The sequence below is a fragment of the Lutra lutra genome, chromosome 16 (assembly GCF_902655055.1).
Source record: "Lutra lutra chromosome 16, mLutLut1.2, whole genome shotgun sequence".
NCBI classification, from domain to species: Eukaryota; Metazoa; Chordata; class Mammalia; order Carnivora; family Mustelidae; genus Lutra; species Lutra lutra.
The window spans coordinates 60,594,664-60,615,368 of record NC_062293.1 but is presented as its reverse complement, the minus strand read 5'-3'; the positions used below and the strand labels follow the sequence as shown (position 1 = coordinate 60,615,368).

The window sequence follows — 20,705 nt, the reverse complement described above, 5'->3', positions numbered from 1 at the left end:
CCTGGACTATCTCCTCTACCCTGGCATGGGTTCCCTGCAGATCACACGGCATCTTTCTTCTTTACTTGCCGTGACGCCACTTTGGGACCTTTCCTCCTACGAGCTTACGCCTCCGGCAGCACCCGGCCTGGAGCCTGGTGTGTCCAGAGTGGGGAACTGAGGCCCGGTGAGGGAGCGGAGGGCGTGGCCACGGTCGCCGGGGTGCGCTGGGGCGCTGGGCCTCCTGGCCCCCATGCCAGCCGGTCCCATCTCCCGTGACCGAGTCTCCGTTTGGATTTGCTGTTAAGTAGAAACAGGAAGACCGTCTTTTCTTAGTTTTTAAAAACATAAAATGTGTCATTCGCCCCTGTGCTAACACAGTTCCCCTTCCTGGGGTACCCATCCGGCCTGCAGTGTCCAGAGCGGCCGGCTCTAGCCCCATGGGGCGATGGAAACGTCAGTTCCGCCAGGGCCCAGGGCTCACGTTTGAAGTGGTCAGCGGCCCGTGGGACAGGTCGCCCGTCAAGACAGGTTCTTGTGGGCAGTGCTGGTCTCCGTTAGACGGGTCAGATGAACTCCTCGTTGAATTTTAGACTTGGCCTCGTGAACGCCCTCGCTGCCCGTTTCCGGCAGTGCGCTGCATCGCGTCAGTGAGCTGTTCTGGCGCGGAATGAAACTGCTCATTGCTCATATGTTAAACTTGTTTTTTTTATAGAAATACCGGGAGACAGTTTGCCAGAGATACAGTAAAATCGTATATGCTGATCCTCACCTATGGGGGCAGGAAGGAAAGACGGGTGAGTGTCCCCCCGCCGCGTCCCCCCCACGCTCCCCCACACCGTATGCCGCAAGGTTTCGGACGCACAGGAACGTTGCAGACCTTGGGGACATGCACATGCCTGCTCGCGCCGCCCGCCCGCACGTCCCCTGTCTGGGTGCGTGCCAGAGCGTGTCAGGTGTGGGCGTGCGTGACCCTGAATGTCTCAGCATGTGTCTGCAGCTAGAGGGTCGCGTTTCTCTGTGGCTCTTTTCCTTTTGAGATTAAACTTACATGTGATAAAAAGCACGGATGTTAATTGTGTCCTTAGCTGGGTCGTGGCAAACTGGTACATGACGGGCTTCTTGCACGTGGACACGCCTCCTGTCCATCTGTCTGCCTGCGGGTCCTGGGCTGTTGGGGACCAGCGCGTGTGAGCACGTTGGTGTGTGGCCTGTGCGGATGCCGGCAGGTCCCGGGACAGGGCCATGCTTCACTTTGGGGGAACTGCCAGGCCTGCGCGCGGGCGCCGGGTGGTCTGGGACTGCAGCCGTGGTGACGGGCGTGGCCTCGTGTCTCGTGCTTGTGTCATGCCCTCGATGAACAGTGGCCTTTAGAACGTGTCTCTGTGATCGTCAGCCGTGGCGTCTGTCTGCATGAGGCTTCCTGGTGCTTCGTACATTTTTGAACATTGTGGAGTCTTTTTGTCTGGAATCATAGGATCCTCTGTGTTCTTTTTTATTTATTTTTTTTAATTTTTTTTTTTTAAGATTTTATTTATTTGACAGAGAGAGAGACCACAAGTAGGTGGAGAGGCAGGCAGAGAGAGAGGAGGAAGCAGGCTCCCCACTGAGCAGAGAGCCCGATACGGGGCTCGATCCCAGGACCCTGGGATCTCGACCCGAGCTGAAGGCAGAGGCTTTAACCCACTGAGCCACCCAGGCGCCCCTCCTCTGTGTTCTGAGACAAGTGCTTTGTCAACTGCATCTGTTGTCCTCCTCACGCCGGCTTTAGTGAGCTACAACTCACCTTCCTCGGACTCGGCCTTTGGAGTGCGTGGCTCGGCGGTTTCCCGTGTGTTTGCGGAGCTGCCGGACCCCGGGACGCATCGTCCCCGCGCGCCGGCCCTGCTCTCGCGGCTGCGGGTCTCCTCGAACAGACGCGGGCCAGTGTTTCCCAAGCTTGTTCTCAGGTGTAGCTTGTTGTAGGGACGTTTCTGACTTCAAAAAGTCTAACATCCACTTTTTCCCCTTTTTTTGGATCTAAGAAACCTTTGCCTACCCCCAGGTTCGGAAGGGCGTGTCTTGTTTTCTTCTAGAAGCTTTTCAGGTTTAGCTTTTGTGCATATGGTTGGGTCCGTCTCGAATGAAAGTTGGCCTGTGATGTGAGGTGGAGGTGAGGGTCTGGTTTGGGTTTTCCTCCTGAGGGACAGCCCTGCAGTCCCCGGCCATCCATGGAGGAGACGCCCACTTCCCGCTCCCCTGCTGCACGTGGACACAGTTGCTGGCTCCTGTCACGGCTGTGGCCGGAAGTGCCGCTTGTCAGTGGCCGCCTCATGGCCATGGGAAGGCGTCGCACACAGGGTGTGAGCGCAGAGCGTCGGTGGGGGGGCGGCCGCTGCTCTTCTAGAATCAGGCTGTGGGGTATGGCCTGGGGGGACGCGTGCGCCGTGCCACATGCCGATGGACGTGAGCCGTCTAAGCACAGCACTCACTTGGGCCTTTCGTGTGTTCTGTGGTTCTCAAGCCCCTGCCCTCTGCTCGTGGCGTGTCGCCCCCCAGCCGACACCATGAGGTGCCACAGCCGTGCAGCCGCTCTGGGAGGCTGGGGTCCTCTGGCCCCACCCATGCGGGGCTCCTGCCGCCACCCGCGCGGGGCTCCTGCCGCCACCCGCCCCCGCCCGAGCTTGGCTCCTCCCTCCATCCCTCACCTGCAAGCTCCTGTGGCCATTGAGCCTGTCGTGCATCAGGGTCACTAGTGGAGGGATCTCCCCTCCCAGCCAGGCTGCAGAGCTGAGGCCGGAGTCGGTGCCCTGCCGTGTGTGTGCAGCGGGTCGTGGTGTGCAGCAGCCGGAGTTGGTGCCCTGCCGTGTGTGTGCAGTGGGTCGCGGTGTGCAGCAGCCGGAGTTGGTGCCCGGCGGTACACGTGCAGCGGGTCGCGGTGTGCAGCAGCCGGAGTTGGTGCCCTGCCGTGTGTGTGCAGCGGGTCGCGGTGTGCAGCAGCCGGAGTTGGTGCCCGGCGGTGCACGTGCAGTGGGTTGCGGTGTGCAGCAGCCGGAGTTGGTGCCCTGCAGTGTGTGTGCAGCGGGTCATGGTGTGCAGCAGCCGGAGTTGTTGCCTGGCGGTGCATGTGCAGCGGGTCGCGGTGTGCAGCAGCCGGAGTTGGTGCCCTGCCGTGTGTGTGCAGCGGGTCACGGTATGCAGCAGCCGGAGTTGGTGCCCGGCAGTGTACATGCAGCGGGTTGCGGTGTGCAGCAGCCGGAGTTGGTGCCCTGCCGTGTGTGTGCAGCGGGTCGCGGTGTGCAGCAGCCGGTCGTACACAGGACTCTGCTCTTGTTTCAAGGACAGTTCAGGCCAGTCGCTGCTGCTGAGTGCGTGAAAGCTCCGTGTGCCCCCAACGAGCGTGGTCGACCCCGAGAGTGAGCACTCCTTGCCTGGGAAGTCCTGGAGTCCTGTGTCTGTCGCTCTGGTTGTGTGCCCAGCTGTACCACAGAACCGGCCCGAGAGTGGTTTTTCCTTCTCTTGTCCTCTGCTCGTGGGAACAGTGGACAGCTGTCCTGTGTGGTGTTTTTGCAAACACTGAGAGACGTAGCGTCTCCAACAAGGACGCCGTAGGCGTGTCGGCGTGAATCTGGCTCACAGGGCTCCTTCCCAGAGAGCAGCACACGTTTTCTGCCTCTACGTGAAACACCCTTCAAGTTTCAGGTGACCTGGAGCTCAGAGGGCTGTCAAGCTCAAGGCTCGTTAGTAAGTCCGTGTCCTGACCACCGTCGCAGCTCTCTCCCAGCGATGCCCAGAGACAGGCTGAACCAGCTAATTAAGCGTTCCGACGGGAATGCTTCTTTCCTTCCCCAGTAATCAGACCATCTCAAGGTTAACAACGAACCCAGGTGCTTAAGCGTCCTCGAGTGCTGGCCCCGACGGGAGCCTGCCTCTCCTGCGGCTTCGCACAAGCCTCTGGTGGAACGTCCTCCAGGTTCCCGAAGCTCCTGAGTGGGCTCGTCGCGTCTTAATGCTGAGGCCTTGTTGTGACTTTAAGTTCGCCTTTTCTTTGCAAACCAGAGCATTCTTGCCCTGCCGGACCCCGGTTAGGTTTGAGAGATGGGCGTGTGGCCTCGCCACGAGCCCGGCTGTGAGGACGGCTCTGGGAAGCCCGCCGGCGTGTCTCCGCGCGGTCACTGTCTGCTTCTCCTCTTCTAGGGCAGGCACCCCCAGCAGTAAGTGAAAGGCCTCTTTCTCCTCATCCAATCAGGATCACAAAGACCCCAGCTCGCAGAGACCACGACGTGAACATCGTGTTGGAAGAACCCAGGAATGCCAAGTGAGTGGCGCTGAGACCTGCGTCAGACCCGCGTCCGGGTGCTGGCTTGCCCCTGGGGAGCTCCGGGAAGGCCCCGGGAAGTAGCGTGCTCGTGGGGTGGGCAGGCCTCTGAGGGCAGTGCCACTGTCCCAGCTCATCTCTGTGACAGACCTGCTTCGAGCGCGCACTCTGGCCTCCAGCGCAGGGGCTCCCGCCACAGGCAGGGCAAGCAGGGCGCGGTGGGGGGTGCTGGCTCTGTTCAGGTGGGAGGGAGATCTTCGCCCCTCCACACGGCGGGTGGAGGGAACCACTCAGCCTTGCTACGGTGCTCTGGACGCTTTCCTGACCGCCTTCTTCCCTCAGTTCCCTGGACGAAAGCGTGGGGACGGATGAGAGGTCTGAGAAGAGCAGGGCCCCCCTTGCGCCCCTCCCGGAAGAGTGTCTGCAGAAGGACGGCCGGACCGCACTGCACGTCCCCCCAGGCCTGCGGCACAGCATTGGCGACTACTGTAGCCGCTTCGAGCGGTACCTCCGCCTGGTCGCGCACGAGGCTGTGGGCGCCTTCAACCCGTGGTTGTTGGCCGAGAGGTCAGTACGATGTCAATGTCGTGGCTGCGCGGGGGGGCCAGGCGCCGAGCGGGAGTGCCCAGAAGGCTGGCAGAGGGACAGGCCAGCATGTGGGCTCCCTAGGCGGACTTTCTCTGCCACCTGCCTTCTCAGGCAGAGGAGCTGGCAAAGCAGGTGCCTGTCGCTGTGTCAGGAGCTCCGGGTGGCCTCCCTGTCGGGTCCGTGACCGGAGCCAGCTGGGCCGGCATCTCCCGAGAGTGGTGGCTGCCTGGGGTCCCCCTGCTACTGGTACTTGGAGAAGGAGTGTAAACCATGCGTTGAAAGGCACGTGTAACTTTACTCCTTTGAACTATGGCGCACGTGGGGATCCTGGCTGGCACCTGACGCAGCCCTGCAGACGGCTGCCGTCCCTGTCACTGAATGGGTGCCGGGCTGTAGCCAGCCCTTCCTCTGACCACTGCGGGCCGGTGCCAAGAAATCCTTCCCGCCACGCCCTGCACGCCTGCCCTGCACGCTCGCCCCACACACCCATTCACCCGCACAGACACTCCCCTCACAATGGGTCTCTGGCCTCCATGCCCCACTTGTCCCCCAAGACCCTCTTTCCTTCCCCCCGCCAAATGGGCCCGATTGCTTTCCGGATCTGCGGGGTGGCTCTTGTCTGGGGCCGTCCCTCTCTCGGCACCTGTGCGAGCGGCCCCCACCCCACCCCACCTCCCCGGGGGTCTCCTCTCTGGTTTGCCGAGCACGCGCTGCCCCATGCAGGGAGGCCAGGCTGACCCTCCGCGTCTATGCCCCTTTTCATGCCGTCTGCCCCACAGACTCGCGGCTGCTGCATTTTTATCACGCATGTCTTGGTTCCGAGCTTGCAGCTTCCTTCCCTTGCAGGGGTGCAGGGGGCCCCGCCTGCACACTTGGCCCTCCCCTCCAACCACCTCCACTTGGGACGGCCTTTGTGCTCAGTGGGTCCATTGGTGGGCCTCTCCCCCCCGACCCTGGGTTTCTCCCTTCTTCGCGCGGCCCCTTAGGGTTCCAATTCCTGCCCTTTGCCCTCCCCAGTGTCGGGCGTTTCTCCTGCACTAACGTCATGTGCGATCTCCTGCCAAGGTCTGTGATCCATTTCCTTGTCTTGCTCTGAAGTGGGACCAGGATGGTGGCTCGTGTCCATCCCCTGCATTGCCCCCAAGCCTTCCCTTTCCCGTGCCCTCCGGGCCTCTCGATTATTCTGCGTGCGCTGCGTGTTTGTTTTCTGGGGAGGAGGACAGGGAAGCCTGCTGGCCTCGTGTGTTCCCTCACACGCACGGTGGGACCCTCCCTCCTCCCAGACTTGCCTGGGTCAGTTAGGCTGATGGGCCTGCGGCACATCTGGGACGAGCCGAGGAGGAGAGACCATCCGTCGAGTGGTCTTCCCATGACCCGTGATGCCTTTCGTCTGCCGTCCCGCTCCAGGCTGGAGGAGTCGGAGGGTTGGGGGCAGTGGCCCTTCTGTGGGGCTTCCTGCTGGGTCGTGCAGGGACCGCACATGCACGTCCCGGCTCCGAGGGCTCCCGCTCCGGTCTTGTTCTCTTGCGGGCTTCCGGAGCTGAGGGTTGTGTCCACCACATCCTGGAGTAGCTGCTGGGGTGAAGGGAGTGAGCTCTGCTTTACTCGTGCTTTTCACGCCTCTGCTGCCCGCCCCAAGAACAGCGCCGTTCCCACGTAGGAAAGGAGCCGACGGCACAATCGGGCGTAAGGGTGCTGGCAGCAGCGGCCGGGGCGGTGTCGCGCTCGGCGGGAGCAGACTCACGGGGTCCCGGAGACCTGTGGCCGGAGCAGGCAGGGGGAGCCGCGAACTTACCCGTCCTTCATGAATCCCTGTCATGCTCCATGTCACCCGAAGGCTGTGTGAAGCCTTAGATGACGGCCAGTGGGGACGAGCAGGAGCATCGGGGGCTGTCGAGCCGCAGACCGGCGGCAGGAGACTCAGCCGGCAGGAGCGCCACGGAGGCCAGGGGTGAGGGGAGCCTGGCGCCGGCGGGAGGAGGCGTGGGTGTGGGTGAGTGGGAGGGGTGGGTGGACTCTGAGCAGGGCTCAAGCTGGACCAACCAGGATGTGTGTCCTCGGAAGTGAAGGACGCGGACACACGGGGACACAAGCTCGGGACACTGAAAGAGGAGCTCCTGAGGAGGAGAAGTGAGTTCTCAGAAATTACGATGGCCAGAGTTACCGGAGAGTTCAGGAGCCAAGCCAGGCCCCCCGAGGCGGGCAGCAGAGCGAGCAGATGGCAGGAGAGACAGGACTTTGCAGATCTGCCGCTGGTTCTAGGAGTCACGAGTCTAGGAGATGTCCCGGAGCTGTGGGTTCAGCAGCTGGACCATGGGTCACGCTCTGGAGGCGGGGACGTCTGAGGCCGGTGTGCGAGCTGTCTGCTCTCTGGGGAGATGGCGGCCGGCCCCGGGGCCCCTTCCTGCAGGGCCTGAGCGACCGTCCGCCCCCTGGGGCTGAGGCTTTGACAGGCTTCTTTGTGGGGACACGGAGGTTCGGGCCGTGGCACCAGCCTCTGGCAGTGGGAGCCGCGTCCATGAGAACAGGGGAGGGGGTGTGGGAGATGCCCCGGAGGCCGCCCGCCCGCGGCGAGTGGGTACGCGAGGAGCAACGGCACAGACCAGGCGGAACACGCCTCGGCCGTCACTGCAGGAAGCCACGTGGGTGTCCTGTGTGGGGGGCAGGCGACAGACGGTCCCGGGGAATCCAGCGGGCCCCTTCAAGAACCCAACAGGAGAACAGCATGTCATTTTCACCTTGACTCTGCTAGAAGATGTCCGAGTGTCCTGCAAAGTCTCTCAAGCTCAGAGCTTGGCGAAGTCATTGAACGAGACGGCAGAGTGAAGGTGCCATCTGGAAATCTGCCGTCACACGCAGCGCCTGGAAACCCGGTGGCCGGGCAGTGGTCCTCAGTGAGCTCCTGGGGGCGTGGGGCACCAAAACAGCGTGGGCATCAAGGAAAGCAAGACAGGACTTAGGAAGTGAGACCCCGGTGCGGGAAGCCATCACATAAGGGGAACAATTGAGTGGGTGTGGGGAGCACCCGCCCCGGTGGAGGGAGGACGGAGGGCCATGGAGGGTCGGTGGGAAGGTGGAGACAGGAAGGAAATGGGCTGTTAACCCAGGGCACCGGGGCACCTTTGCATCTGTCTCACAGTTTGGGGTGGGCGAGGGCCAGGAGTGTCAAGAGCATAGTGGGTGATTCTGGTCGTGGTGGCCCTGGAATCTGGACCACCTCCCGCTCAGGACAGACGGAGCCTCCACAAGCCATGAGCTGATGGTCAGCCTGGGGAGCACAGGGGCCTTTTGAGGACCTTTGGAGACGGAGCCCGGGGGTGGGAGCCCAGGATGTGCTGCGGCAGCCTGGAAACGCTCTTCGCAGGGACTGGGACCCTGTGGGCAGCGCACGGGGCTGGGAGTGCTGTCCACACTACTGGAACCTCAGACCGTGAGTTCCAGAAGGTCTACAAGCCCCAAACACGGAAAGTGAGAAGAAATCCACGCGTAGGCGCATGTCGCAGTTTTCTTGAAAAATAACAGGAAATGTGGAAATCACTCAGAGGAGGGCAGAGTGGGAAGCAGAGCGCTAGAGGCTGGGGCGTGCGGCGTCCCATTAGGGCAGAGGGGAGAGGGCCACCGCTCTGGCGCGGGTACGTCGCGGAGGTGAGGGGTTCCAATGAGCAAAGTGAGGACGCTTGTCACTGGCCGCTTCGCCATGGGAAATGGCAAATGCGCATTTCTGGGGCAGATCAGGAGCAGGGCCAGAGGAGAGGTGAGCGCGGGTGCGTGTGGCGGTGGTGTTTGTGGGCACAATGACGCCCGCCCACGTCATGGCAGGACGAGCGTGATGGCTGCTCCAGAGCCTCTGGGAGCCACCGGGGAGATGGTGAGAATGTCCGCGGTCAGGCTTAGCATTCGGGCACGTGGGAGCAGTGTGTGCAATGTCCACGGGAGCAGCGAGGAAAAAATACCACAGATCTCCACGGAGTGGAGCAGGAGAGGGGAGGGAGCCGGCAGACGAGGAGCAAGTACCCGCTTCAGTGGCAGCAAGGCTCTGACGCGTTGGGGTTGCGCTGAGTGGAGAAGACCACATGCATTGGGGGAGGACAGTCGGAGCCACAGAAGCTCCACACGTTCTGGTGGGGGTGGCCATGCGCTGTGGCTTGGCTGGGGGGACCCACGTTCGTGTTTCTCACCTGTCCCCCCAAACCCCCCAGCTTGGAATGTGCAGAAACTCGAACCTCCCGGTATTTCCCACCAGTAACATGATCTAGGGAAAGGGGCAGACAGCATTCAGTCCGAGCAGCTTGGACACGGCCTGTGCGCCCTCAGTGAAGCCCGGAGAGCCGTGGCCGCATGTGTTTCTGCTCGGTGGGCGTCTGGCGTGGACTCAGGAGGGCCGATCAGATTAGTGCGTGTGTCTGCGCGCCACACGGGGAGGCCGGATATGGGATGGACGTGGCAGGTGTCCGTGTGTCCGTCTGGCCCATCTGCTGAGAGAGCCTCCATGCCGCGGCCCCAGGAGCACAGAGCACCCAGCGCCGTTCTCCCCAAAACGTGCCCGAGCCCCTCGGGGAAATGGCCGGGTCTGGGTGCGGGGCTCGGAGTGGGCACGACAGCCGAACTGTCCCCCTGAGCCAGGAAGGAGGGGTCAGAGGACCAGGAGGCAGTTGGGGGGACCCAGGAGCAGCTGGGGGGTGGGCGCTTGTGGCTGTGTGGGGAACAGATATCAGAGGAGCAGTGTGTGCACAAATGCCTGGGATTGGTTACAGACGGGGCCAGTCAGGGCCTGCGAGGCCCCGCTGCTGGGAATGAAGGAGGGAAGGAGGGGTGAGCACGCAAGTCTGTCCGGGAGGGGGAGCCCCCCTGCAGTGATCCGACAGTGGCCGGTCCTGCACCTGTGCCCGAGTCCTATGGCGAGGCACCCCTGCCGGGGGGGACTGGCACGGCCAAGGAGCTGGCCGCGTCCCCGCAGCACCCCAGGAAGCCATGTGGGATGGCTGGATGCACTGAGGGACACAGTGTCCCTTCTGTGGCCTTGGTTCCACAGGTGTGTGACCCGAGGGGCCCCGAGGAAACATCAGACAGGCCTGGACTGGGGGATATTCCACGAATAAAGGCCTTGATCTTTTGGAGAATGTCCAACTTATGAGAGAGAGGTTGGGGTAGGCCGCAGACTTGTGGGGGACCTGGAGAGGCAGCGGGCAGCGGCTACATCGCTGGCCTGGGTTGGGTCCTGCCCCAGAGTAGACGCTGTGTGGAACCTGGCGGCCGTGAGCCCATGTCTTGTCAGTGGCAGTGTGGGGATGACTGTCCCAGAGGAGGTACCCGGGGGGCGGGGGTGGGCAGTGGTGGGGCATCCGTGTGGATACCAGGCCCCGCCCCAGCCTGGTGTGGGGTACGGGCAAGCAGGGCCGCCTGCTGGGTGAGTCCCGGCTCCCGTGGCCGTGCTCATGGCCGTGCCCTACAGTTGTGTTGTTTGTCTTCAGCTTCTCCGACGAGCTAGTGGATGAGGCTCTGGGGGCTGTGGCCGCGGAGCTGGAGGATGCGTGCAAGGACTACGCGGAAGCTGTATTCACCTCGGAGTTCCTGGAGGCTGCGACCTGAGGGCTCCATCTGCAGTGGACCTCCTCCCTGGGGTGCACGGGAGCCCCTGAGCCCGGGTGCCCTTCTGTGCCTCCTGGGTGCCTCCCACGGCGGGGGGCCCCCTTTCCATCCTCTCGTGGTCATGGTGATGGCTCTGGTGGTTGATGACGGAGGGCAAGGTGTTTCTCAGTGCCCAGAAATTGTGAATTATGACAATATAATAGTTTCTCAATGTGTAGTTTCCCTATTGAAATCCCATGTTTGTTTTGCCCCTGAGTCTGGTGACAGGAGCGTCGGGAAAGGTGCTTGCAGGTGTATTTCCCGAGGGTCCACGTTGCTGCCCAGCCGCCTGCGCCCGTGGCTCCTGTGCTCCCGTCATCCCGAGCTTGTTTCTGTTGGTCCCCGCGACGCCACGCCATGCAGACGGAGCCCACCAGCCCTCTGCGTCCTGCCAGCCGGTCCTCAGCCCGGCGGTCCTCTGCACCGTGGTCCGCAGCCTTGTCTCGCCCTGGTGGCCATGTTCCGATGTCCAGATTGTGTCAGCACGCAGGGGCCGTCGGAGGCCATCGGGAGGGTCCCGGGCTGGCATCCCTGTTCTCTGGGCCAGCATATTCCACGCCTGTGGACCCACAGAGGACCGGGCGGGAGGAGAGGACTGGGCCAGAGCAGAGGACCTGCCTGGATGCGGGAAGCCCAGCGGGTCTCCCGGGAGAGGAAGACACCCGAGAGCCACAGCAGTTTCGTTTCGTCCCCTCCAAGCTGTGTTTTACCGAGAAGTGCCTCTGGCTTTTCAGAAACAAAAGGAATGTGCGTGAAAATAAGGCCACTTCCTGGAAGAAGGTTCTCTCCGCCGGCTGGCCTGGGCTCGGCTCCGCCGCGGATGATGTGACTCCTTAGGACGCAGTGGGTGTCACAGCTGGACTTTCTCCGGTGCGAGCGTGTTTGAGGCGACCGCGGGAGCGGCTTGGCCACACCGCCGCGCACACACCTGGACCGGGGTGGTGCTGGCCTTCTGCTCGATTTCGCATGGCCTCGGGACCAAGAAGGCTCTGGGGCCAAAGGTCGTCCCTGTGCGGGGCACGCGTGTGCGCTGTCAGCAGGCGGTGGCCTCGGTGGCTCGAACTCGTCTGTGGGGCAGTTTGTACTGTGCTGATTTTTAAATAAACTCAGGATTTTCCAGTACGTGCGTGTCTGTCTGAAATGGGCCATGCCCCCTCTCGCCCACGGCAGACGCCGCCAACCGACCGCGTCTCATAGGGCGCAGGGCCGTGGAAAGGAACGGTAGTGACGCGAGGGTTGGACATACGCTCCGTGCGTCCTGCCCGTGTACCTGCCCCTGGTCTGTTTGTTCCCGCACGCCTGCCTCCCGTGTGCTGGGCGCTCCATGCGTCCTGAACTCCTGCGTGGACGGTGGCACCGCTCTCCCGGGACGGGCTTGTATGGGGGCGGAGGGCCTAGCCCATCTCCTCGGTGGCCCGACGCAGGGTGCCACGTCCGAGGCGCTGCTGCCCTGGGAATGCCGGGTGGTCGGAGAAGTGCTGCGTGTGGCGACTGATGGGACCCTCCTCCTCCCTCTGCTGGCGGCACTGGGGCCCCAGAGGGAAGGGGATGGGGGTCTTCTTCGTCTTCTGCGAGGGGCCGAGGAGGAGGAAGGGTCTCGGGGCCAGTGGGACAGGAAGGGCCTTGGGACAGGGGCAGTGAGTTTCCAGCCTTTCTGGCAGCAGGAAGGCAGTGAATGGCAGGTGGGTCCCCTTGCCGGGGCTGGCCTGCTCGTGGCGGACGTGGGATCTGGTTAGAGCTGGGCTGTGGGGCTTCCTCCAGACCTCGGGAGTGTGACCAAGCATCCTCGGTGAGGGTCCCGGGAGTCCCCGGTGGGGACCCAAGTGAGCCCTGGTCTCCTCCCACCCCCAGCCCACCCGCCCCCTGCCCCTCCAGGCACTCCAGGCCCACCCAGGGACTTGCCCTTCTCTCCCCCTCCCTACAGCCCCTCCCATACTGCCTGGCTCTTCCCTTGGCCTTGGCAGGGGCTGGGCCGCAGAGCCATGGGTGGGCCTCAGAAGCCCCTGCCCCATTGGGTGGGACCCTCAGGCCCAGAGGTCTGGGTCCCCCTTCCTGGCCCCTTGAAGAAGGCAGAAGTCGAGAAGGGCCCCCTGAGGCTGGGAAGGGGAAGAAGGCGGTCCTCAACCTGCCTCCCCGCCGCCCCACCCCACCCCGCTGAGTGTCTCTCTCTCCACCCGGGGACCGGCTGGCTGGGGGTGGGGGGCCAAGAGGTGAGGTCCCGTGGGACCTCCGTGCCTCGGTTTCCCAGTCTGTGACACCGGTTACTGGAGGATTGGGGGAAGTGAGCCATGCAAACGTCTCGTCGTGGGGCTGGTCTCCTGGCCCTGTCCCCAGGGGCTCTCCCTGCCTGTGATCCCAAGGCCAGCACGGGGTGGCTCCAACTGCTGCAGACGGACGTCCCTCGGGGCCCCTGGACGCTGTTTCCGCGAGCCGGCAGGCCTTCCCGTGCTGGCCACATCCTTGGGGCAGGAGAGGAAATACTGCCAGTCCCAATGTGTGCGGGAGGCTTCAGGGCCGCGGAACCAGGGAGAGGCCTGCTGGGGTCTTACGGGCACTGCGGCAGTGTGTTCTGTGTCCTGTGACTGACTGTCGAGTAGACGACGCGGGGACGGTCTGCAGACTGTAGCAGACATCACCTATGAGCAGAGTCTCCATCATCGCTGACGGTGGTCCTGCCCCGCTCGGCACCCCGCTCCGTCCTGGGCCTCCTGACAGGCCCCGCCCTGTCCCCGCCCCCCTATTAGGGCTGGACCCAGCAGCCACCCACGACAGCAGCCACTGTCCGCCACTGAGTGCCCACTGCGCTCTGGGTGCCTGGGGGCTCACGCCCAACACTGAAGCAGAGGCTGTGGACCCCTTCATGGGTGGGATAGGGACTGGGCAGCCAAAGGTGACCGTCTGCGGTGCATGCAGTGGTCCACGGGGCCCTGGTGTCACCGGAATGGGCACCCCGTGGCCTTGCCCCCTGCGCCGGGCTGCAACCCCACCGTGGCCCCATGGCCTCAGCTGCACCCCGAGCCCTGCCCTGGTTTCCTTCTGAAAGCTTCCTTTCCACTTGGGGCAGCTCCCCGGTCTGTAACCAGCCTGTCCTGACCTAACCCTGGGCTCTGGGCAGCCAGGTCTCAGCCAAGGGCCCCCGCAGTCACATGGACAGACCAGGGGAAAGGGGCATCGAGGCCCTGCTGCCTAAGCTGCGGGACCAGCTGGCGGCCGGGGCAGACCTGCCCGTGGACGCCTCCAAAGCCCCGTGTCTCTGGAGACTGGGCAGTTCCTCCAAACTCCCTGCTGGCCACAGCGACCCAGGGATGGCACAGGCCGTCCCTTCCTGAGGCCTGAGCACAAAGGCGAGAGAGGAGAACGGGCTGTGGTGGGGGCCTAGGGGCTGATTCTTCTTTCCTGAGCCTGGGCTGCAATTTTGGTGGTCTTCATGGAGGAGGCAGCCTTGGAACCAAACCTTGACAGATGGGTGGGGCTGCGGTGAGGGAAGGAGAGGGCAACGTGGCAAGGCCCGCCGTGGACACGTGCACAGGTCATGTGGTGCAGGTGGTGTGGTTAGTTTGGGTGACGGAGTGGGAGGATCCCACCCCCACGGTCCCCTCGGCACTGGCACGGCCCCAGACACACTATTCCCTGGCCATGTCCGCCCTCCCTGGGAAGTGTGATCTGCCCCAGACTCAGCCCTGCTCCGGCATCCAGGTCTTCCCTCCGTGTCTGTGCGGGGAGGCCCTGCTGCACGCCGGCCACCCCCGGTCCATGCTCACGAAAGCCGGCAGGTGACACGTGTGCGAGGGATGCAGGGGTGGGTCAGGATCGCGGCTCCAGCAAGGACCAGGGCCCAGAGGGGACCGTGAGGCTCACGGGACGGTGCATCCTGAGGCTGAGGCTGCGGGAGGCTGAGGGCCCTGCGGGCACGGTCTTGGAGGCCAGCTCCGTCCACGGCGGCCTCCTGGCCCTGTCAGCTCCCGGTGACGACTGTGTACCTGCTCCATGCGACGGGAGATATGCGGAGCCTCCTGGGGGTCAGAAGAAAAACACGTACACACACGCACACACGTGTACACACGCCACATGCACACGCTGTGCACACACACGCACGCACACATATGCACGGGGCTCCAGTTTCAGCGGCTCACAATCCGTGGACCCAGGCAGGCAGGAAGCCTGGTGAGGGAAGGCCCCTCCCCATAGTGCTCCCAGCCTATTGGCCGAGCGGGACCCCGCGGGGGGCTTGCTCTCATCTTCCTCCAGGGTGGACAGAGGAAGGTCTGCTGCCCCCTTTCCTGCAGAGCAGGGGCGGATCTCACCGGGGTCACTGGGGTCACCAGGGTCAGCGGCTCTGCACCCAGGGTCCCGGGTCTGGTGCGCACCTGCTTCCCCCGACCCTGTGCATGGTGCTGCCCCTGTCAGGTCCCGCCCCAGGATTTGCAGAACTGAGTGAGGCTGGGGAAGAGGCAGCGGAGGCTCCTGGCATCCGAGGCGGAGGCAGGAGGAGGGGCCAGAGGGAGGCTTGCGAGTTTTACTTCAGACAGCTCGAATGGGAGTTCGAACTCTGACGATCACAGTGTTCTTGTTCCCTGAGTGTGGAAACATCAGGGCGTGGAGACACGTGAACCGTACCGTGGGCGGCAGCCCACACGGAGCCGCCTGTGCGAGGACCCCGCCGCCCCGGCCGCTTCTGGAGGCTGCACACAGCGCCTGACCGCGCCCCTGGCCGCAGACCGCGCACTGCCCGCAAGGCATCGGGAGTGCGCTCTGGGGGCCGCGGGGTCCCCGGCGTCTGAGTAATTTGGATTTAGGACGCGGCCTCCCCTCGGAAGTGTGCGGCGCTGCCACCGTCCTTAGCTTACAGTCATGGTGAGGCCGGACGCACCTCCCGCTCCCATCCAGGTGGCCAGGCGTGGTTGCGTGTCCCGGGCGTGGCCGGTGGCCCGACGGAGCAATGTGGACGTGGGGGCCAGCAGTGCGGGCGTCCGTGGTGAAGGCGGGGCTGCCAGGCATGTCCGCTCCTGGTGCTGGACTCTGGGCGGCCGGCATCCTGTCTGCTTGTGCGGGAGAGCCTGAGTGTGTGCCTGCGGCGGCGGGAAGCACCGCATGTGCGCCGTCGGTCTGCGCCGAGCCCTGCGGGGGCTGGCAGACTCGCTGTGGCTCCTGGCGGTGGGGACAGGATGGCAGGACCAGGAGGGGGTAGAAGGGGCTCCTACCACAAGCCGGGGCTCAGCCCCGTTTTCGGGGTGCTGTGGGCCCTGTGTCTGCAGCTGTGCGGTGAGGTGCGGGTCTGCCCCACTGGCGCTGGCCCTGGGTGGGGCCTGGGTCCTTCCTCACTGGCACAGAGGATGTCGGAGTGTTCGGTTCCCTCCTGGGACACCCACCGGATCTGAAAACGAAGCAGAGCGTGGGCCCCTCCCCAGCTCCCGGCCACTGCACCCCTTCCTCCCCGCGAGCTGGCTGTGGCGTTCTTGCTTCTACCCCTGTAGGGGATTCCCGGGTAAGGGGATTTCCATTTCTAGATATGCCTGTTCGCTGGCCATCGGCCCTCCTGGGCCAGGATGTTTCCTTCACTGACTGCGGTCCTTCAGCTGCTAATCTAATCCACACCGGCCAGGTGCCCCGTGTCCTGCGGTGGCTTCCCGGACACGGCTCTGGTGCTTCCGTGTTTGGAGAAGGCTGTGCTGCTGGGGGCCCCTGGGGTGCCTCTGCAGTCCGCCAGGAATCTAGTTCATCCTTAACAAGTGGACTCAATCCACTCTCCAGCCCTTGTCAAATTCAGCCTTTTGGTCATTGGTACATAGCCCCACAGCACTGCCGGGAGGCCTCCCAGGCCAGGTGGGCTGTGCCCACACTGGCCAGAATATGGGACCTACCAGTGGAGAGCCTGCGGCCCCTGGTGCCCAGCCGTCCTGCTGTCCTAGGTCGTCTTCCCTCTGGAGGTCGAGGGGGTCATAGATGGCAGACCTGATCCGCCACTTAGGACCCGAAAAAAGATACCTGGCTTCTAGCCTCGGTTTCCTCATCTATAAAATGGGAATGGTTGATGGGCTGCTATCAGAACTAAACACAGTCCCTCACGAAGAACGTGCGTGACACCCGTAGGGCTGCGGTGGCCGCTCAGAGAGACCCTGTCACTGCTCCAAGAAGAGGAACGGAGGACGGAGGAAGAGCTCCCAGCCCAACGGAGGTCCCCAGTTCCTGGCAGAGTTCAGAAGCAGAAGGGTGGACACAGTGACCCCTTGTTTGGGGATCCCTCCCCGCCGGCCCCTGTCTGGGCTTATCTAGCTGTGGTCTGAGCGCTGAGCACTGGGTGCTCTCCAGGGAGCCGACACAGACTGTGAGCTCCATCGGCCACAGGACCCTTGCCCGTCCTCAGCCGCCCCAGGAGCCCTCCCCACACGGCAATGGGGCTGCCACGGTTTAACCGCATGTCACAGGTGCCTCCGGTGGGCACACGGGAGGGGCTGCTCGCCGCAAGCGGTCTGTTTCCAGCCAGTCCCTGCTTGTGTTTGGTCTGAGAGTAACGTGAAGACAGCAGGACCTCGTCTCCGCCTCAAACAGGAAACAGCCACTGTGAGGCTGAAGGAGGAGGTGGGACGGACTGTGTGCCCAGGGCACGGCCTCCTCCGTCAGCCGCGCCTTCCTTGGAAAACCGGCCCCGCCCCCGCAGACGCCCCCAGCCCCGCAGCGACCTGGCAACATGGTGGCCCTCAGTGACCCTGGTGCTCAGCAGGTTCTGGGAGACCTCTGCGGACGTCGTTGGGACAGGCTGAGGATGCGCGCACACGATGGCCTAGATTTTTCAGCCCCTCCTGGGCACGGGATGGGGACCGGGTCACCGCTGTGGAACCATGGAACACTGGGTGTGGCCCACCTGGTTGGGGCTGTGCCGGCGGGGGGGCTCTTACCCTCGGGGTCCAGGGCTCCCTGAGGGCTCATTCGCTGATCTTAAGGGATTGCTAGCGAGCGCCTTGGCCACCCAGCACCTTCTTCCCCGACGGTGCTATGAAGGTGAGGCCGTGGTTGTCCACACGCCCAGGGGTGAGTCAGGTAGGATCCCAGCCCCTCCCGGGGTGGGCAGTGGAGGCGCCTAGATTAGCCGCAGAAGCTGCGGGCGAGGAGGGAAGAACTCGCTCCCTGGCTCCCGCGGTCCCTGGCTCCCACGAGGCGGGCAGGGCTGGGGCAGCTCCACTCGGGCCTCTGCTGCCCAGGCTCCATCTGGGAATGGAGGTGGCCCCCCTGCGCCACGGACAGCCGCCCGAGACTTCCTGGTGTGGGAGCTGGAGAGGAGGGGCCAGGAAGGCTGCAGGGAAGGCAGGTGCGACCAGCCGGCGAGGCTGGCAGAGGCCCCAGGCCTTGCCCTGACGTCCGTCTGCAGCGGGCATCGAGGAGTCACTTGGCTGGGCCTGAGCTGGGAGCGGCTGTGCCAGGCCTGCCAGGCACTGTGGTACCTGCCCCGGCAGCCAGTGTGTCCAGGAAGGAAATGAGTGTAGTCGGGCGTGACTGCCCTTCTGCGGGGCCATGTTGGCTCTGGTGATGGGCGTGTCCCTTTCCAAGTGCCCAGGTCCAGGCCAGCCCCACTCCCTGGAGCTCTCTGGTGGGTCCAATCTGTGCACATTCTCGGGCAGTGGGGCGTGGCTGGGCCTGGGAGCCGCCCGCCACCCTGGAGGAAGGGTTGGCCTGGAACCCTGACTCTGAGCCTCGCCAACCACGGAGCTGGGTGCCCAGGAAGCAGCGGCGCCCACTTCTCTCCTGCAGGCACAAGGGCAGCACCTCTAAATCGCTAGTCATCCTCGTTCACCGAAGGGCGATGCTAGCGGTGCAGGAGGTCAGCCCCCGCCGGTTAGTCTCACGCCCATGCGGACGACGTGTGTGCTCTGACCGGAGGCAGGGCCGGAGCTTCCTTGGCAGCTGGTCTGCTGGCGCGGTCAGCACCCCTGGGGGCCGCCCCGCTGTCCTCGCTGGACCAGATCCAGGCCCGGCACCCAGGAGCACCCTGTGCCTCCTGCCCACTCACTCCCCCCGAGGGGTGGGGCGGGGTCTGCACTTCCCAATCAACGGGACGCCCCCCCATGGCTGCTCCCCAGCCACCTCCGTCTGCGCGGAGCGGTGAGTCTCAGTGCTCCCTCACGGTGTGCCTTCCCTGGTGTGTGTGTGTGTGTGTGCACAACATGCACATGTACACACATGCACGTCACAACACAGACACCCCCACATGCACACATATACATACACACGCACGCACGCACGTCCAATACACACGTGTGTACACATACCCATATACACATACATATACACACACATGCACAAACACCCCCACATATGCACATTGTACACACACACATACAGACACACAGGCATGCACATCTACACACATACCCCCCACAGAAATGCACACACACATACACAACTCCACACACAGCCCATACATGTACACACACACGTACACATGTAGAAGCACAGCCACACACATACCCACACACATCCACACACGTGCATGTGCACACACACATGCACACACACACGCACACTTACACACATGGAAGGAAGTGCCAGGAGGTAGCAGGGCCCCAGCCAAACGGCAGTCTCTGTTGCCACGGTGAGCCAAGGGCCCCGGAGGGGTGCATGGGTCCAGGTGTGTCCCCTCGGAGGCAGGTCTGTTGCTCCCCTGCCACCTTTCCCGGCCACCGAGCAGACTTTCCCCAGCCTCTGCCTCTTTCCGGGTGCACCGGGGATGGCACAGCACCCCTCTGGGGGCCCTGCGGGTCCCAAGAGCGGCTACAGGTGAGGCCGCAGGCTCCCTGCCGGTCCGGCCCGTGCCGGTCCGGCCCGTACCGCCCGCCACGCCCATCCCCACCGTGCCCGAGGACTGGGGAAGGGCCCCAAGAGTCCATTCACTCTTCCAGCTGGTGACCAGCTTCTGAAATTCTGCTTGGAGTCAGCACTGTCGTCTGGTCCCGGGATCCAGAGCTCTCCAACTGACCGACTTGCAGCCTCTGGCAAGCCAGGGTGGGTCCTCCTGGGTGAAGACTCGCTAGGCAGTTCGGTCACGGGGCCATGGGAAGCCTCCGCTTCACCCCATGGGGCACTGGTCAGGACCCATACGGGGGTCACATACTAGACACAGACTGCACCTCGGGTGAGGAGAGACGTTCTCATGGTCCACGCCATCCAAAGACAGGAGAGCTCACACTCGGACTCCTGAGCAACCCGTCCTTGGAGGTGGTCATCCCCGAGGTGCAGGCCACTTGATGAGCAGCCCATGGGTGGAGTTAAAGCCGCAAAGGGTTTGTGGACTAGATGCTCACTGAGGCCCCCTGTCGTCTGTGTGCCCGGTTTCCTTTGGAGGGGCTAAGGGGACCTTGCCCTGAGGACTGAGGCTGGCCCCAGGGGGACTTTCCTGCAGAAGGTGGGGGAGGGACGGTGGGTGGGGCGCCGGCTGCAGATGGTGACTGAGCTTAACCCTTGCCAATTGCGCAGAGGCAAGCAGAGGCATCGTCCCAGGACAGGGCAGTAGCAGGGAGCCAGGAGGCTTGTCCTGGCACCCACCCCCTCCAGCAGCTGCCTCCCCTCAGGTTGCCCCGGGTTGCCCCGCACTGTGGATCCCTGGCTGCGGTCAGGCAGACGCCTCCCCCAGGGCCTGCTCACCGGGAATGTCTGCGGCCAGGTTTGGGAAGTGCCGAGGCCGCAGCTTGAGAGCGGGACTGCTGGCCTCGAGCCCTGGAATCCCAGGTGGGATTCGCGTGTGTTGCACACGTTCTTGCAGAGTTCAAGGCACTGAGGTCCTTTCCAAGCTGGGGCTAGGTCAGACCGTGGTCACGCCCCCGGAACCTTGGCTGGGCACTGATGGAGAGCCATCCCAGGGCCACCTCCCTCTCTCCTCGCCTCTGCTGCTCAGTGTCTCTCCAGCGCCAGGCTCTGGGTCTCCCGTCTTTTCTGATCTCTCTCTCCCCACCTCCCCGGCTGGCGTCTCGGCCCGGGGGTGTCTCCCTGGCGCTGCGCCCCCGCGTCCCCGCGCCCCTTCTCCCGGCCCGCGCGCCCGCGTCCCCGCCCGCACCGCAGGGCCTCCCCGCGTCTGCGCCCCCGGCGCTCTGCGGTGGTGGCCGGAGAGCGGCGGCCGCGGCCGGGCGGGGGTGCGGGCCCGCGGGGGCGGCGTCGGGCGCTTTCCTCCGTCAGTCCCTCCCCGGAGGCGCGGGGGGCGGCGCGGCCGCCGCTCGGCGCCTTT

At 64.0% G+C, this 20,705-nt stretch overlaps 2 protein-coding genes and 1 long non-coding RNA gene across 14 annotated transcripts in view; 2 read left to right on the top strand and 1 right to left on the bottom strand.

Annotated features, from left to right (window-relative positions):
- KIAA0753 (KIAA0753 ortholog) overlaps positions 1–11,614 on the top strand; it is a 43,828-nt gene extending 32,214 nt beyond the window's left edge. For 4 of the 6 annotated variants that reach the window (XM_047707559.1, XM_047707562.1, XM_047707561.1 and 1 more), the window contains exons 15-18: positions 695–776; positions 4,156–4,276; positions 4,619–4,843; positions 10,336–11,614. In XM_047707559.1, coding sequence (XP_047563515.1) covers positions 695–776; positions 4,156–4,276; positions 4,619–4,843; positions 10,336–10,453 — 546 coding nt within the window. In that variant the 3' untranslated portion in view covers positions 10,454–11,614. Of the gene's footprint in view, positions 1–694; positions 777–3,298; positions 3,375–3,500; positions 3,703–4,155; positions 4,277–4,618; positions 4,844–10,335 lie in introns of those variants that run through there. The other 2 variants (XR_007123406.1, XM_047707563.1) reach the window with 2 other exon arrangements.
- Positions 11,615–12,347: 733 nt separating this feature from the next.
- On the bottom strand, positions 12,348–18,676 carry LOC125087340 (uncharacterized). Its single transcript, XR_007123407.1, has 3 exons — positions 17,389–18,676; positions 16,354–17,292; positions 12,348–15,866 (listed from the first exon to the last, which is right to left on the bottom strand). It is a non-coding gene; the product is annotated as an uncharacterized LOC125087340 (long non-coding RNA).
- The window catches only part of PITPNM3 (PITPNM family member 3), a 62,494-nt gene continuing 58,995 nt past the window's right edge, over positions 17,207–20,705 (top strand). For 2 of the 7 annotated variants that reach the window (XM_047707556.1, XM_047707555.1), the window contains exon 1: positions 19,011–19,489. Coding sequence is in view for 5 of the 7 variants with exons in the window: in XM_047707557.1 (XP_047563513.1) it covers positions 17,332–17,521 (190 nt within the window). In the remaining 2 variants the exon portion in view is untranslated. Of the gene's footprint in view, positions 17,522–18,379; positions 18,590–19,010; positions 19,490–20,010; positions 20,213–20,705 lie in introns of those variants that run through there. The other 5 variants (XM_047707557.1, XM_047707550.1, XM_047707551.1 and 2 more) reach the window with 5 other exon arrangements.